This window comes from Chroicocephalus ridibundus, chromosome 11 (assembly GCF_963924245.1).
Source record: "Chroicocephalus ridibundus chromosome 11, bChrRid1.1, whole genome shotgun sequence".
Lineage (NCBI taxonomy): Eukaryota > Metazoa > Chordata > Aves > Charadriiformes > Laridae > Chroicocephalus > Chroicocephalus ridibundus.
Genome location: NC_086294.1, coordinates 10,616,587 through 10,633,907, shown reverse-complemented (window position 1 = coordinate 10,633,907; position 17,321 = coordinate 10,616,587). Strand labels below are relative to the sequence as shown.

Genomic DNA, 17,321 nt, shown 5'->3' with positions numbered 1-17,321 from the left:
AAGATGAATGGATCGCAACAGTTTTGTTGGCAATTGTAAGGAATAGCTGTTTTGGCTTTGTGGCTGTCAGAATGAAATCACTGATGGGTGGGTACATTATAAATGTCTGAAATAATAAGCTCTGGGTGTGGGAATATTTAAATGTTTAACAAACAGATGCTAGTGAATAATAATAAAAAGAATATAGTTTTGGGGAATAAATACATCACAACAACTGAAGTGATCTTAAATTAGCCCAGGCACAGAGCATATGAACCAGCAGGAAATCCAGCTCCTCTTTTGATTTGCTCTAGATCTAGTATTTTTCAACAAGGAAGTTTATTTTGTAACAAAAAGTTGGTTTTTTATCAAAGTGCCTAATTAACATAATTGCAGAACCTTCAGTGCTGCCAAATACAGCTACATAAATCCTTGACTTGAAAGGCAAGAGAGAGCAGGAAACCGCTTCCCTCCTGGAAGGGAAAGATGGGCAACTGCCTCGGTCAATGAGGTACAACATTCTCCTGGGCACATTTTCCTTCGGCCGTATCTGCAAAAAGGGAAGAACGGCGCTGCCCGCTCGGGCTTCTCATGTGGCCAAAGACCATGTAATGCAAGAGAAATGCATGACATTATTCAACTCGTATCTGCACCCCCCATTGCTGTAGCTCCAGGGGACACAGCAAAGGCAATGGTGCCCATCACCCACACCTTGTTCTAAGTGTTCTCTGCTTTACACTTTTTTTGGCCCCCCTCCAGGAGCTTGTAAGGAGTCCCAGTCTAGCACCTGGCTTACTGCCCTGCTAATCCTCCAGGTGGCTTCTTTTCCTCCTCCCCATAGCAGATAGTCCTTCATCGTGAAAGAGAAGGTTCAGGATTAGCTCCTCTAGATCCTAAAGAAAACACATGGCAAAGAAACGGACAGATGGGCCAAGGCAAGAGAGAAGGTAAGTCTGAAGACTGCGTTGGGTAATCGCTGCCCTGGCCTCTTCCAACCAGCAGCCTGACACGCAGGTGCTGTGCAGAGAAGGGCTCGGTTGCTGGCCCAGCTTTGGCACGGTGTAACATAGCTCCAGGCAAAGGCAGGCCACGCAGAACAGTGAGGAGAAACATCTGCACAGAAAGATGCCAGCAGAAAAGAGGGAAAGGTCTCTGGGGCTTGATTTTCCACGGTGAAGTTTCCCAGTTGGCTGAACTGTTCACTCAGTAAATCTGCAGCGTGAGAGACGCAGAGCGACAGCGGAGGGGGAGCAATCTCAGCTGCCGTCGTGGTATCTAGCAAGAGGAAGGACAGCCTTGATGCCGTTCGGATCCTTGACTCCTGGATGCCTGCAAACTCAGCAAAAGTTGCTCCAACGTGAGAAAAATAACCACCACCTCTACCTTTTAAGAACATCCTTTGGCGAGACTCACTTTACTCCTAAGATCCTCATAGCAGCGCTCCTGCCCTCCGCCTCCATGTCCGCATGAGAAATACAAAGGGAAAAACATGTGAAGGAAGGCAATTCCGCACATCTTGCTGATTAGTGGGGTTTTCCATCAGCTGGTAAGGTCAGTGCTGCTGCAGGCTCCACTTCACCAGGTTCTCACTCTTGCCACAGCTCAAGCACTCAGAAATCAGTAGATTTTCTTATTTACACACATAATGTTACGCATGAGTGATCAGAGCAATGAGTCTCCCTCCCTGCTAGCACAAGAAAGTCACCGCACAAGGAAGTGTGATAAAATACACTGTCCTTTATACACACAAACAAAGCTGCGAGCAGACCGAACGTTTATCACCTGGGAATGTGTCAAGTAAGTTGATTTTGGAAAAAGCAGGCAGAGATAAGGCACTACTACAGAACGGCTGCCCTGGCACATCTCCCTGTGCAAGAAGTACCCAGACTCCAGGCCATGCTGCCTGTTGCAGCATGGACAAGGAGTAACGGTTTTAAACTAAACAAGGGAAGATTTAGACTAGATATAAGGAAGAAATTTTTTACAGTGAGGGTGGTGAGACACTGGCATAGGTTGCTCAGAGAGATGGTGGACGCCCCATCCCTGGAAACACTCAAGGGCAGGTTGGACGGGGCTTTGAGCAACCCGATCTAGTTGAAGATGTCCCTGCTTATTGCAGGGGGGTTGGAGTAGATGACCTTTAAAGGTCCTTCCAACCCAAACTAATCTACAACTAATTCTCACCCTGCTGCTCTCCCCAGGCCCCCCCAGCCCTGTGAAGGAGAAGCACCGTGTCCTTCCCGTGCCATACATGCGGTGCTGAGCTGACGCCTGGGCTGCGGCTAAAGCCAGCTGTGCTCTTCAGAGACAGCTTCCAAGCAATCGAGGCTTTCACCTACCCAAAGAAAAGACGAACTGAAGAGTAACAAAGCAGCAGAAGACATGTCTCCGTCTCCCGTTGCCGACTCAAGCATTTGTTTACTTGTTTTATCTCCTTGTTGACCCTGGTTTGTTTTTACAACCAAGCAAATACCAGAACAGGCGCTTCAGCACTGAGGGCACCAGCTGGTTCTCAGAGGGGGACTGGGGAGGGGGAAACCTGATAAAAAGGTCCCAGCCTATCACAAAGCCAACCTCTGGCCACATCTGAAGGACTTCTGGGTCAGAAGCAAGCACCTCGTCTCCCCGGCTCAGCAGCAGCAGGGCAGAGGGGGGGAGACCTTGCAAGCAGCCTGGAAGCATGGCTCTGGGCTTTTCCCTTCCCTGGCCAACCCCTACCCTCCCTCTTTGACCCGCCTGGCACCATCGGCTCAGCTCTCCACCCAAATTGTCCCAGTGCTTCTGCTTCTCCCCTTTGCCACCCTGAGCACTGGGCTGACGGCAGGGAGCCGGCAGTATTCTTCACCCTGCTGGGAGCGAAGCCTGGAAAATCACGGTGCCCTTGATGCTGTTTTGAGGCTCCATCAGTCAGTGGATAGAGTTCACAACCTCCTGGGATGTGACGCTCCCCAGTTAGAAAGCTCTATGTCCCACCAACACAACCATGCTCCTCCTTTCTTCCCTTCTCCTGAGGCAACACTCCTCTCCCACCACTGCTACTCATTTACACCCACCGTGGCCAAGAGGCCCACTACTCATTATCAAGAGTTCATCCAACATAATGGATAAGCAGCAGATCCATCCAGTACACCCCTGTGAACCTCATGCCAGCCAGCACTGTCCCACAACAGCTGCTGTCCCAACTGTCCCACCCTAGGGAGAGTTTTCCTGTAAACCACCAGCATGGTTTCCTTCAAATACCACCTTAAAATCTTCCTTTGCCACAATCCCTGCGCTCCTTTCCCCCACAAAACCCCACCGTGATAGTCCTTCCACTGATACAGTCTGGCCAGGACACCGGGGGACAACCTGCTGGCTTTTACATCCTATCCAGCAGTGAACTCGCTGGAGCAGAGGTTGCCCTTCTGCATTTACACTTCACATCACTGGGCTCAGGCCTTCAACAGCAGAAATAGAATCATAGAATCATTTTGGCTGGAAGAGACCTTTAAGACCATCAAGCCCAACCGTCTACCCAGCACTGCCAAGTTACCACTAAGCCATGTCCCTCAGCACTACATCTACATCTTTTAAATACCTCCAGGGATGGCGACTCAGCCACTTCCCTGGGCAAATAACATTGGTGTGCTGCCTCGTACCCAGCTGGGCAGGAGGAGGAGGTTGGTGCCCACCACCCGCTCGCCGGTCATCCCTGCGGGGCATGAGCTCTATCCCCCATGCAGTGGAGCTGGCACCAGCCAGAGAGGGTCCACTGAAGGTGCTCAGTCTGCCCACCTTCCTCTTGTGCCAGAAAGCTTCTGCCCTCCCAGGACTGGAAGAAGCCCCTTTTGTGGCTAATCAAGGCTGCTCTGCTTTATCTGATTGACTGAGAGCAAAGGGTGCTGATGCAGCAGCTCCGGAGAGGGGGCTGCAAAGCGATGGATGCAGCATGGCCCCCCTTGCCTCAGCCATTCATCAAGGACTGCAAAGTGTCAGAGGAGAGCTTCGGGAAAGGGCCGATAAGGAATTCGGGTCTCCAGCAGTATGAGATAGAGCAGGCAGGCCACAAGAGCTGTTAATCTCTCCAAACAAACAGGTGGGGAAACAGAGCTCTGCAAATTATTCCCTCCTGTGGGAATTCTCCAGACAGAGCTGAAGTTACACTGTGGAGTAAGGAACCGAAAAAAACGAGGCAGAGGGATTTCAACCAGCAAAATGGCTGAGGCTCCTCTTCAGCCAAAGGCTGTTACTGGATCTCAAGCAAGCTGGAGGGGCAGAGAACCCAAACCACATCACCCTGCCGATGACGGCCGTGAACCAAGCCAGATATTTCAAGAGTGGAAAACCGCCTGTGCCTCTTACTTTACCCTGAAGGACTCCCCACCACTCTCCCCCCACCCCACAGCCTCGGAAAGAATTCACTTCTCTGCACCTTTCAAATCACATCCAGATTTTCCCTGGCACAGGTTCCAAACTCACTTCAAAAAAAGGCAGCCCCAAATGTACATATAATTAATCCCAGCCCAGGGAGCAGCCAGCTACGTGGGCTATTCCTAGGATGGGGAAGCAGGCGTGGGAGACGGCGTTTCCAGGAGCCCTGCACTTAGCATCTGTTTGGCAAAGTCCTGCACTGTGCACATATCCTGGCGAAAAGGAGGGGGACCAGGAAAGTGCCTCCGGGGCCATCCTGGGTATAGAATAAGCACAGAGTCGCATACGTTGTGAAATGAAGCCAAATCAAACAGAGCCGCTATCAAGGCAGCCCCTTACACTCTCATGGTTTGAGATCCTGCTGCAGCAGGAGCAAAATGTTCCCAAGGCCATTGCTTCTGTGGCCTACAGTGCCATGCGATGGAGAAAAACTTAAGGTAGTTTGTTTAAAGACAGCTCAGAGGTCAGAAGCAGAGCAATTGCTTCAGTGCAGCACTCGGCCAGGGGTAATACTGGTCTGCACGTCAGCAGGGATAGCTGGAAACCTACAGAAAAGGCAACTGTACCGATTACCGGCTGGAAGCTAGCCTGGGACTGCCCATGAATAGTGCTACAGCACAGATGCCCATCCTGCTAGAGCAGAAAATAGTAATTAGGACCCTTGCCCCATCTCCAGCTCTGATGAAGATGCAATGGGACTGGGGGAAGTCAGATACTGTAGCTGGAAAAGGGATGAGATGTTCTCCATCTGCTTCACGGGGTCTGTGTGGGGAGCTATTAGCATCCCCACAGCTGCTCTGGGAGAAAAGCCCCAAAGTATGTGGGCGGCACTGGAGCCCACGCTGAGCAGGTTAGCAGGCTGGGAAGGAAGGAGAAAGGAGGCACCATTCTGCTGTTGGAAATGATCTCACCGAACCCCCTTTCTCCTCCTCCCTTCTTGGGAGTTCACTATTGTCTGTAGCTCAAGCTTCCTAAAAAGCAATTTTACAGCCAAGGTTAGCTCAGCCTCAGGCAAGCCCTCCTTGCTGAGGCTCACGTTTCCAGTGAAGCAGACTGGCCAGGATCTGCTCCAGGCCACTCGGGCTGTACAAAGTTTGGAAGGCTCCACTCTCCTTATAAAAGCTGTTTCCTGAAAGATCTGGCACAGCCCTTACACAGCGGGCCCAACTGAGCTCATTTGTTTTCTTAGTTCATTCTTTCCTGGGGTCTCCATACCATCATCTCCCAGCCAACAAGCACGTAACCCTTAGGCTGGACTCCTGCGGGTGAGGACGGAGCTGCCTAGCACAATGTCCCCCGGGACGGGCAGTGACAGGTCTCTTCTCTCTCTCCAGCTGCTCCTGACTCCACTCCAGGGACCACGGTGGATGCCATGCCTGGGCTGGGTGCCGCCAGAGCTGTTTCAAGGGGCCATCCCTATCACCACATGAAGCTGGGCAGGCTGTGCTGGTGGCTCAAAACCAGCAAAAGTAGCCAAGAGGCCACTTCAAATTCCCCTATATGGTGGCAGAGGCTTTTCAGGCACGGCGCAGGAGCACCGCGATGTCCTGCCAGACCAAACCAGACCCCACCAAGCTGTGCTATGGGATGAGTGTGGTGCCAACACCCGGGAAGGGACAACCCCCAGCCCCAAACGCCAAGTGCAATTGCTCTGCTCCCCTTTGGAGAACCCAGCTTTATGACTCCAGAAGAGCTGAGTGGGCTGAAGGGACTTGCACTTATGAGAGCATTTTCTGACACCATCAGAGACCTACTTCAAAAGACCCAAAGTCTCTAGAAATTCCCAAGAAACCAAATCCTCGAAGCAAACATTAACAAAACGAAGGAACACAAAGCAAACAGAGTTCCTGTGGGCTGGACGTTTTAATTACGGAGTGATCATGGAGCTCTCTCCCCATTCCAGGAAACCAGTCTGACAGACAAACCCAGATGGCACCTTCTCAGGTCGTGGTGGTGACCCTGAGTTTGGGACGCTTAGGGGTTTGCTAAGAAAGCCAGAGCTGCAGGAGGCACAGGGTCGCAGGAGACATTTTTTGAGAACTGAAGCGGCCACAATGTCTAATGTTACTCTACAACGGGCTTCCCAGAAAGCGGTGTACTTTCAGTAAGCCACTGGAGCCAAATCTCCCCTGGTAATGAAATTCAGATGCTAAACATGTTGCTCAAAATGGGATTGGGAGCAAACGACAGTACTCACAGAAGCTGAACATAATCAAAATCCTAGCAAGTCTAGGCATACTAGAGCCATGTTTTGCAGAGAAAGAGACGCAGGCTGCTTGCACCAAGCTCACCTGGATGGTACCCCTAGGCAGAGAGACATGAAGTTTGGGTTGAGCTGTTAAGTAACAAAACCCATTGCCATCCCAAACTAGGAAGGCCAAGAACTGCTCCAGAAAGGAACCACCCTCTAGCACAGCCAGCAACTAGTAACAGAGCCTTCCTTTACTCACAAAAGAAGTCTTCTTTCAGAAGCAGACACAGCTTGCAAGCCGTCTCACTAGGGAGGTACGGCTCATCGTCCAGCTCCGGAGAAAGCCACCAGCTCCTGACCCCTCCATGATGCGCAGCAAAGGCAGGAGGGCAAAGGCAACATGATTCCCACTTCTTAATAACACAACTTCCCCGAAGCAAGAGGACTTCTGAAGCTGCCCCATGAGGACAGGCAGATGCAAGATTATCTGTCTTTCCAGTGGCTACCTCCTCCTCGGAGGTAGGACACTATCTTGTGCTGGGACCTTCTCACTACAACCACCCCTCGCCCTGTGCTGGCACCTGAAAATACAAGTGGTAAAGCCACAGGTGCCAGCTGCTTTGCATCAATAGTCGCTCTTCTTAGGTATCACAGCCACTGCAGAAATGAAATGTCAAGAAAAATTTCTGGGAGAAGCATGGACTAGCCATTTTCCAAGTCAATGTGTTACTACCTCTGAAAATGGTATTATTGAATTCTGTTGCAAAAACAGGACCAGAGCAAAAGGGCAAATGTCTCTGCAGAGGACACACATAAATGCACAAGCTCCTCTAGAGGACGGCCATCCTAATTCCCCAAAGCTGCTTTCTTACACGAGAGCCAGGCTTTATTTTCCAGAAACTTCAACCCCCTTTTTCCAATGGAAATCCCAGCGACACGCCTCTTAGTGAAGGGAAACTATTTCAACACCAAGAAGAAGAAACAAATATTGATGAGTGTGCTGCGAGAAGCACTGCTCCAACCAGGCTTCCCGAGCCTGATCGGTGCCTTCCAAAAATAGCAGCATTTTGGTGGGAATTTTCTGCAAGTGCAGCACGGCCAAACCGTACGTCCAATTTTTCCAAGTTATGCCCTTTGCCAGTTTGGCTTCCATTTTCCCTCCCCGCTCCTTGCTGGCAGGAGTACTTGTACAGCAAGGGCTTTTCTGCTGTATTAACGTCAGGTGCGCTTTGCTTTTGCTGATGTTACAATGCAAGGACAAGCCAGAATCAGAAATCCCTCTATGGGAAGCCCAGACAAGAGTCTCTCGCTCAGAAAGGGGTGCAAATGATTTTCTTCACGCCGGTCAGAGAAAAGTAAAGCCCACTAAATGCCTTTATGTTTCTAGAAAAGCCAGGAGGCAGAGCATAGCACAGCACAAAGGGCTGCACTAAATGGACCTGACAGTCACTGGAAGTGATTATGGTACCGTGACATTTCTAAATATGCCCATTAGCTACTTGGGGGTGGGGGTAAAGACAACTCTGTGGTCAAAGCCATTAGCTATGGGTGTACGAAAGACTCCCAGGGCCCCCTCAGGCTGGTTATTTTTGCAAGGCACATTAACGTTCCTTTTTGCCCCCGTAGCAGCAGCACCAAAGGGCAGCCACGAGCAATCCCCTGCACCACAAAGTTTGCAACGGGCCATTGCATCCCTCCCTCAGGCACACAAACGCTCAGCCGCATGCTGGGCTGGCAGGGCATACGTCATGCCGCAGAAATCCTGGCTTTGAGCAACCGTCCCGGAACATCACGGGAGGAAGCCAAGGCTGTCAATCAGCTCGATTTAACATGTGGAACTCAATTGTTATTTCCTTCTCTCTGGATGGCCCTTTGAATTGCACGGGACAGGAAAAACAGCGTACGAGCAGTGCCTGGGGAGCCTCACACCATCCTCAGCCCTGTGCTGTGCTGGCCAGGCCCCTTCCGAAAACCAGCAGGATGCTGCAGGATTGCTCCTGGCAGGAGCTGCGCAAGCGGGGTTCTTATCTGAAGTACCCCCCTAACAATTTCTGGAGGGAGAAAGAACGACTGAGGGGTTTAACACTCGCTGGGCACATTGCTAACAAATACAGATGTTTTAATGGACACGGCACAGGCCAAGGACTTGTTATTGCTGAGAAGGTTCAGGAGATTAGAGCTAAAGCATGTGTATGCTCACACACAGACTGGGAAAAAGCTCCTGCCGTGCCAAAACCGGCATGGTTTTTGCTGGAGCCCCCTCACCTACCTGGCAGAAAGGGGATGATCCTTTGCTTGGGGTCCTTCTGCCCTCCTTCCATCGGAAACTTGTCCAGCATTTGCATCTAGAAAAGGAAATGCAAGAGAGGTGATTAAAGTCAGTGACTAATTTGTACAACACAAGGCCACCCTCCCCAGGAGGAGGCGAAGCTCATTCTCCAAAGCAGCAGCATCCTGAGACATCACTCACAGCACCATCAGCCAGGGAGCTGTGACCCGCAGCACCGAGGGAAGCACATCCAAAGCAGTGCCAGAAGCACAAGATCTTAGCGTCATCTCCACTATTTTCAAGACATTTCTCACCACTGATGTGGCTTATCACTATCACTCTCCTCAGCACGTGTGATTTACGTAACCTGCACTTCTGCAACTATTAAATTTCATCCTGATGGGCCTTGGCCACTAGATCTCAGAAGTTCCTCAAAAAAGGCAAATTTTAAGCTTATTAGCTCAAGCATAGCACAGCACTGACACGGTTCCTGGACTACAACTGACTTGGACTCACAGCACCAACTCATGTTTGCCTGCAAAAGGCCATAAAGTTACACGTCGAGTTTGGGGAACACTTTGTGCTACACAGGCTTTGAGGGATGAATGTTTTATGGGATCTTCAGCATTAAACAAGTAATTTCCTGACTGATGCAACAGCACTTAGGACATTTAGTCAGCAAAGAGAGGTGATAACTCCTGCTCTTGCTGGATGCCTGCACTGGTGCTTCAGCGCATGCACACAACTTTGCTGCAGCTGCTGTGATGCTTAATACTGGTGCCCTGTCAGGATTCATGTCCTCAGCATTTCCGTTACTTGGTCTTGCTGGAAAACACCATTTGGACTGGGCTTTGCACTTTACGCAGAGCAGAAGAGGAGAAAGAGCATGCCCAGACATCCATCCAACCACTCAGATACTCCCTCCTTCGGAAAGAAGGGGAGGGAGATGCAAACTCTCCCTTATTTTCTCTGGGTCCCGGGTCTGAGCTCCGTCTCCCATCACTTGAAGAGCTCACTGGTCCCCGGGGTATTTGAAATGGGTCTTGCCCTCTCCCACCGGAGCCAACGCACTCTGCGTAAATAGTTAAGTGCTTATGGAAGCACTGGAGACAACCTGCCCAGGAAGTGTCCTGAGCACCTACGAAGTCTAAGCAGCTATCCTCCTCTAGCCCAATTAATATTTAAAGTATTTCATGCAAAGAGGAAGCTTTGCAAGGGGGGAGCCCGAGCCATTTCGTCCCAGGAGAGGCGGCTGTGGGCAGCGCTCGCCCAGCCCGGCAGAAGGACGGGCACCACCGAGCAGCCCGACACACAGCCACGCTCCCTCCCATCCCTCCACCATGGAACATCGGAGCCCCTTCACTACGGGGAGTCCACGCAGGGCCAGACTCTGGGATCTCAACACCCCCCGGAGTTGTGTCCCACCTGGCTCCCTGCTTTTCACAGCTCTTGTTCTTCGGCACCTATTTTTCTGCATATTTTTTACAGGAGGTCTCTCCCCCTAGCTAAGGGCTGTGGACTCCTCTACTGTTAGCCACAAGCTTGTTTAAAGTGCTGTAATGCTAAAGCTAAGCCCCCCCCCCCCCTTTTTTTTTTTTTTAATATAGCCCTCCCCACCCCTGCACATGCAACACTTGCAATTTTTTTTCTTGGATCTCAAATGCACTGGGATAAAATTCTTGAGGTTTGGTGGAGAGGGGGCAGAGTGAAGGAGGTATTTTTCCTACATTTTCAGAAGAAATAAAAACCTCCCCCAACGCTCCCAAAGACAACAGGAAAACCAAAAGAAGCTCTCAAACATTCTCTTCAGAATGAAAACAAGACAACTCAAAACCAGGATGACACTAAGCACAAACGGGCCCTGTTTATAACTTCTTTTCAAAACCGGTTTTAAAGGATTTACAACAAAGAAAATGACTCCAGACTCAGCAATAACTGGGGACTGCGGTGACATCACCAGCAGCCACCAAGCCAGCCCGAGCGCCGCCGAGCGGGGACTCGCCTCCCCGAGGCACTGCAGGCTCCCAGGGCAGCACAACGGCCTCCTGCTCTTCCCTCGATCCACGAAAATAAAGGATGACACCACATCCCCGTTACCCTGCAAAACAGCCGTGCTGTGCCATGGCGGAGAAGTGCCTCTGGCCCTGCTCTTCCTGTTGGGAAGAGCTCGGGAGAGCTTGTGACCGGCAAAGGGTGAGCAAAACAAGTTGCAAATGCCGCACATCTGATTGCTGTTAAGCAACGCAATAGTTGAGTCACTGGAAGCATTCCCCTCCTGTTTTGAATGCGGGCTGAGGATCTCTCGCTGCCGGCAGCACTGAGAGCCTCCAGGACACAAATGGTGCAAGCTGCCTTTTCTCCCGTACGCACATGCCAGGCTGTGCCTCTGGCCGGATCTGCTCCCAACCACGTGATCCCACCAAAACTGGCCAGAACTTCATCCCACAGCGTTTCCATTTCCTTTTACTTGACCAAAAGTGCCTCTTGCGGGGGCTGCTCAGTGAGCAGGAGGCGGCATGGGGACCCTCCCCCTGCAGCCCAGAGCCACCAGCATCATCCCAGCCAGACCAGACCCTGCACCGCCTGCTGCGTGTTGGTACCATTATGCCTGTGCACTCACCAGCTGCTGTCCTTCTCTGGCTGGAGGGAGGAAAAGTGGTGACAAGGTGCTCCAGCACGCACAGAAAGAGAAGGTGGGGAAGGAGGAAGGACAAGGGGTCGGTCCCATGGATCCCACCCAGCCTGGCTGCCACATCATGCAGCTCCGGAGAAGGCAGCAGCAAATACTAGTTCATCAGTTTTACTAGGCATAAGCCTGTGGTTGAAGAACAGCTAAAAAAACCCACTCCAAAGAAAACAACCCCAGCGCCGGCTGTAGCCACGGCAGGCAGTTTGCGTTAGCAAGATACAAGAGCACACGTCTGCAGAAATACAGTCCGTGGGTCACGGGCTGATGGTTCTTCTGTGGCACTACGCGCCGTAAAGCTGCAGCAAGGAAAAGCACAGAGCAGTGATGGGAAAAGGTCAGAGCTCCAGAGCTGAGAGATGCTCCAGAGACCCGGAGGAAGAGCCAGCTGGCAGGTCTCTGGGTTTTGAGGCTCCCCGAACCCTTTCTGGCCCATCTTGCTCCTGCTGGTTTTGCAGGATGGGAACTACAGCTCAGGTTGTTATAATGCTCTTCCCCAGGAAAAGCAAGAAGAGCAGGCACAGCCCTGGAAAAGGGATGGAAAAAGGGTAAAGGTGCGGGTAAAAGTGCAGTAACCCCACAAGCCCCAGGGGAGGGATGCACAGAGAGGCATCAGAAGATGGTCTGCAGAAATGAAGGCACGCCGGTGACAAGACAGGACAGGTCTGCTGGGAGAGCATCCCTTCTCCCTGTCCTCGGTGGGGAATCGCACTCCCCAGCAGGCAAGGAGTTGTGGCAGGGAGGTGTTTGGCACGGGGAGGCTCCCACAAATCATCTCAGCAGCGAGGGTTTCCATCCAAGCTCCAAACAGGACCACTCACATCACATTCCCAGAAGGGAGGACTTGCCTGTCCATCCAAGAACCTGGGTAGAGCGGGAGACGAGGCAGGCGAGAGGCAGACAGACACGCAGCCCTTCGGAGCGCAGCCATCCCCGCCGAGCACGGGAGAGCGCGGGGAGGCCAAGAGCCAGTCTGGCTCTCGGCGATGCACTCCGCCAGGTCAGGGAAAAAAAAATGTAGGAAAAAAGAAACAATAATGCCATTGTTTCTCCCCTTCCAAGATTATTTTTAAGTGTTTATGACAGAATCTTAAAACAAAAAAAAACAAAAAAAACATTGGAGCAAATGCAGTTTAAAGCATTTTGGTGTGCTTTTGTTATGCAGGAAGCTGTTGTCTCACACTTTTTGCCAATTCCTTGGCAGTGCTGCTGGATGGGAGGGTGATCACACGGCTGCTGGCCCTGGCACCCTAAGCCGGGATGGGGGCACGGATGCCCCAGCACCGTATCCGATCCGCAGCGGGGTCCCCAAAACAGCATGTCAGGGTATGGCGTGTTCGTCCACATCTATCTCCACCACCGGTTTATCTTATCAATTAGCCGTTTGTCTTACTAACCCAGAAACGTCTATGCAGTGAGTCTTTCTGGAGTGAGCCACGGCTGAAGGTCTGTGCCCATGGCGGGGGGCACACTGTCCCCACAGCCGGGCTGTCCATTAACAGGGCCAGCGATAACGCCGGCGGGGCCACCCGGGGAGCAGGAGCCTTTCAAAAGCAGCTTTGTATCAACAGCCAACACATTGGCAGACAGTTTCTTCATTAACAGGAAACTCGTCAGATAATACCCTAATTGAATCAATTAAGAGTGCTGCGGGCTGCAGGGGATGCTAGGGAGAGGGGAATGTATGCGCTCAGCAGTATTCCCGGGAAGCAGAGCATGCAGGAAGGGCTTTGCCCAAAGAAGAGCTGATGGTGTAATGCCAGAGGGATACACCACACAGACGGCGTAACGCCAGAGGGATACAGCCGCTGGAGGAGCAGGGCCACAGGTCTAACAGCCTGCGAGTGGCCCGTATTGCTTCCCCGCCGGAATCAAACTCCAAGAAGGCAAAAAAAAGCCAAATTCCAGTAGGTAATAAGGTGTGTCATCACTTTGCTTCTTTTCTTCTGCTTTCCACAATAAAGTGGAAAAGTTTTCCCCTCTAAAAAAAAAAAAAAAAAAAAAAAGAGAGAGAGAAAAAAAAATATTATTTTTCGTTTAAAGCCGATCTGGTGGGAAGAAAAATGTCAGGGTGAAATGGTAAACATGGAGGTCCTGCATTCCCCCAATAACGATGAACCAGAAGGGCACAGGATTACTCTTGCAGCAAGTCCCTGCAGCCGGGGGAGCTGAGCTGTGGGATTTGCTTTAGTCAAGCTGCCCTAAAGCCCAAGCTCTCCGTTACTGAGTGCTAGGGCTTGCGTGGCAGGTACCGGGGCTGCAGAAGAGAACGCAAGTCTTTGCCAGTTCTGGAGGGGATGGTGGTTCACGTCAGCCAACAGCAAGATACACCAGCACGGGCTGGGCATGATGAAATACCCAGGCGAGGAGAGCAAACTCTTCCACTCTTGCACAACACCAGGAGCCGACGTCGGAGCCAGGCCACAAGCCGTAATCGCAGGCACCGGGCGAGGGAAGTTCGCCCTTCTCTTATCGACAGGATTTGCTTTGGCTGTGTGGTGGAGGTTCAGCGTAAAACCACATTCCTCCTCCTTGGTCTAGCAAGAGAGAGCTGACCTAATCCATGCCTCCACCAGACACGTCCGTTATCCAGAGCGGAGAAGTCAGCTTTTGACACCAACTGAAGGGAAAATGGGGAATAAAAAAAAAAGGAGTTCAACAAAAGGCTTCAGAGTCCAGCTGAGCGTGCGGCGGCGGAATCACAGGAGACTCTTTGTGAGAGCAACAGCCTCCCCGCTGGGAGAAGGCAGCAGCTTGCCACAGGGGAAAGATGGGTGCGAGCCAAGCCTGCTCTCATCCCACACTCCCAGACACCCCGTCGGCCCCGTCCCTCGAGAGGGGGGGAATGCGGCAGGCAGCCGGACACACCGTGTGCCCCCCTGTCCCCGTGGCAGGGAACTCCAGATGGGGACGTTCACACGCACCACTCACCCTGACCTCCATGTGCTCAGCAGGACACTAGTCAGGTCTCCTCTTACGGGAAGAAGAGTCTTCCTCCAGATTTGATCCACTGAGGGTCGGCATCCCACTGATCTCCAAATGCAATGGGAAAGGGAAACAGGTCCAGCAACCGCCTGCCATCACAGCAGCACCCCAGCCCCACGGGGATGTGACAAGGGACGCGGCTGCGGGCTGAGAAACGGAGACTTTGCAAATGTGCTCCTGCAGATCAAAGCACCCTTGTGCCCCGGAGCCGGCTGGTTCGGGGAACATCTGCCAAGCAGAGAGTCTGGGAAAGATAACGACATCTGGCAATGGCTCACAGGCTACTGATGTTTAGTCTCCTTGCGATGCTACCTTCCCTGAGTCCCCCTGGACTGCCTGTGAAGAAAGAGGGGGTGAAAACACAACAGTCCAGGAGACAGAAGGACCAAGCTCAGATCCCGAGTATGGCGGTGCCAAGCTCAGGAGGTCAGGCCTGGGGCAGGACTCCACTGGTGCGGCACCACATAATGCCCGTTCAACGGCCAAAGCGAGTTGGTTGTTCAAAGGCAGTAATGGGAGCTGAAGGGCCACACAACCGAGCGGTTTCTTGATGACCACAGTTTCTCCCCCTGTTCCTGCTTTTTTGGTGCAAGGGATGAGTTCAAGGGCATTTTACACATTAGCAGGCAGAGGCGATCCTGACGTCCTCAGCATTAGGAAATGGCATCACAGAGGCCGGATTGTGAAAACCTGATGGAAAACTTTAAGCATCGCTCAGCCATAGACAAAAAAGAATTAACTGAGGTCAGAGAAAAAAAAAAAAGGCTACCCAAATTGGCAGCAGCTGCCGCTGCAAGAGAAATTTCCTATGAAATCACAGGAAGCGTTAGACAGAGGGAGATGCTGGTGCCTGTGAATCGCTCACTGGCATGGAAAGGGCAGCGGGAGCAGGGCTGGGCAGGACCCATCCCTCTGCCCGCGCTGGCGCCCCCCGGCCCTGGGCAGCCCCGGGACCAAGCCACTGCCAGGTCTGTGGGTGCTCACCCATAAACCACATGGACTGGAGCCTGCAGGATCTGCCGGCACGTGGGGGCTCGGAGGACATGGCAGCTTCACATCCACAGGTTTGCTCTGAGTGCAAATGGTCCTCCAAAAGCTGGCCAAAATGCTTCCACTGCCCAGGACGGGAGATGCGTCCAGCACAAGAACTCACTGATTCTCTGACAGAAATGTCAGCCACGCTCATCTCCAGCTTAAGCAATCAAGACCACGGCGGGCACTGCATCCCGGGGCTGCCGGGATTCCCAGTGGAGGAGGCACTCGGCCCCAAGCATCTAACCCCTAAAAGCCTCTATTAACCTTGGTGTAAGGAGCCGCCTGTCTTATCATCCAGCCTTGAAACTTAAATGCCCAGAAATCACTAAAAGATTATCATGTTTGTTTATTAGTGACAAAGCAACGGGAGTTTCTAGTCGCCGGTATCACCATCGCAACCATGTGCTAATTGCAGCAGATGGGCGAGAGTCGTGAAAGGAGGAAGAGAAATACCCTTGTCTCCAGATGTGTCTCTCTCTGGTCAAGCCAGGCCCTGCTCCCCACAGAGATTTCTGTGGCTGTTCTGTGTTCATCTACAAGGCGCATTTACAAGAGCATTAAAAACAAAATAAAATCAAGACTTTCAAAGTCTGTATGTTTTCAAAAGCAACAAGTAGCTCCAGGTGCCCACTCTGAGGCACCCAGAACGGAACCAGAGGGCAGACAAAGCTGCGCCTTCCCCAAACCCAGCTTTAGGCAAGTCATCAGGTGAGACGACCCGAGATGGTGGGATCCAGAATCGTCACCCATTTTTTGGATGGCCCAAACAACTCCTGAAAAGCACTGCCTGCTTTCTTTCCTTTTGTAAGCCTGTCAAGAATATATCTGGGAGACGCTAAGGAGAGAGTTTAGTGTTTAAAAAAAGAAAAGGAAAACCTCAAATTTGGAGAAGAGCACCAAGCAACCTCCATTAACACAGACTCCTCACGGAGCTGCTGATCCCTCGGTCTGCTTCTTGGGTGATTAAAATGTATCACTTTTTACATTTGATTCATTGTGAATCCTGAAGGTCATCATCCTCTTTACTAATCCATTTTCCACTTAATTTCTGATAATTGCAGCCTCTAGCTTGCATTAGGCCGGGTAGGCGGGTCCCAGACTGCACAGATGAGCGCTGAAAGCTGCAGGGCTCCATGCAGGCACCAGGAGCAGAGCATTAACACCACCCAACAACCAGCACAGCATCCATAATTCACCACGGCGACCCAGCCAGGGGAAATGACTCTTGCCAGTAGACGTGCTTGGGAACAGAGCAGCAATACCCGGGGGTGACGCTGGTCTGCGCCGCTTCCTCTTCCCCATCCCGTCCATGGGAACGTCCCTCCAGCACAGCCGCGGCTGTGTCACACGAGGAAGTACCCCTGGAAGAGCCTTGGCATGGCAGCAGGGAAGAGCTGTGTCACCTGCCCCAGCCTGTGGCCAAAGGCCACAGAACCACCACCGCGACCATCGCTGCTGCTGTCACGGCAGCAGCAGCCGTAGGGAAGGCTGCAAAGATGGTTCACGTTCACCCACATCCTCCTGCCTGGCATCCCAAAGTAGGTCTCCACTGACGAAGTCACGAGATTTAGTTTCTATTGTGGAAATGAAAGCAACGGTGGAGAAATACCAAGGCATTCACCCCGTTTGATGTGCTGAGCAGCCGAGGCGCAGCAAGGGAGAGGTCTGTGCTCAAACACTCCAACCAGATCCAGTTTCACATCTAACACGGTGCTTCACAGCAAGAGGCAACCTTCAGTCAAGCGTTTCAGTGACGGGTCACGGAC

The 17,321-nt window shown here is 51.9% G+C and overlaps 1 protein-coding gene across 5 annotated transcripts in view; it reads right to left on the bottom strand.

Annotated features, from left to right (window-relative positions):
* The window catches only part of SH3PXD2B (SH3 and PX domains 2B), a 77,190-nt gene that overhangs the window by 35,616 nt on the left and 24,253 nt on the right, over positions 1 to 17,321 (bottom strand). For all 5 annotated transcript variants that reach the window (XM_063349184.1, XM_063349186.1, XM_063349185.1 and 2 more), the window contains exon 3: positions 8,850 to 8,925. In XM_063349184.1, coding sequence (XP_063205254.1) covers positions 8,850 to 8,925 — 76 coding nt within the window. The remainder of the gene's footprint in view (positions 1 to 8,849; positions 8,926 to 17,321) is intronic.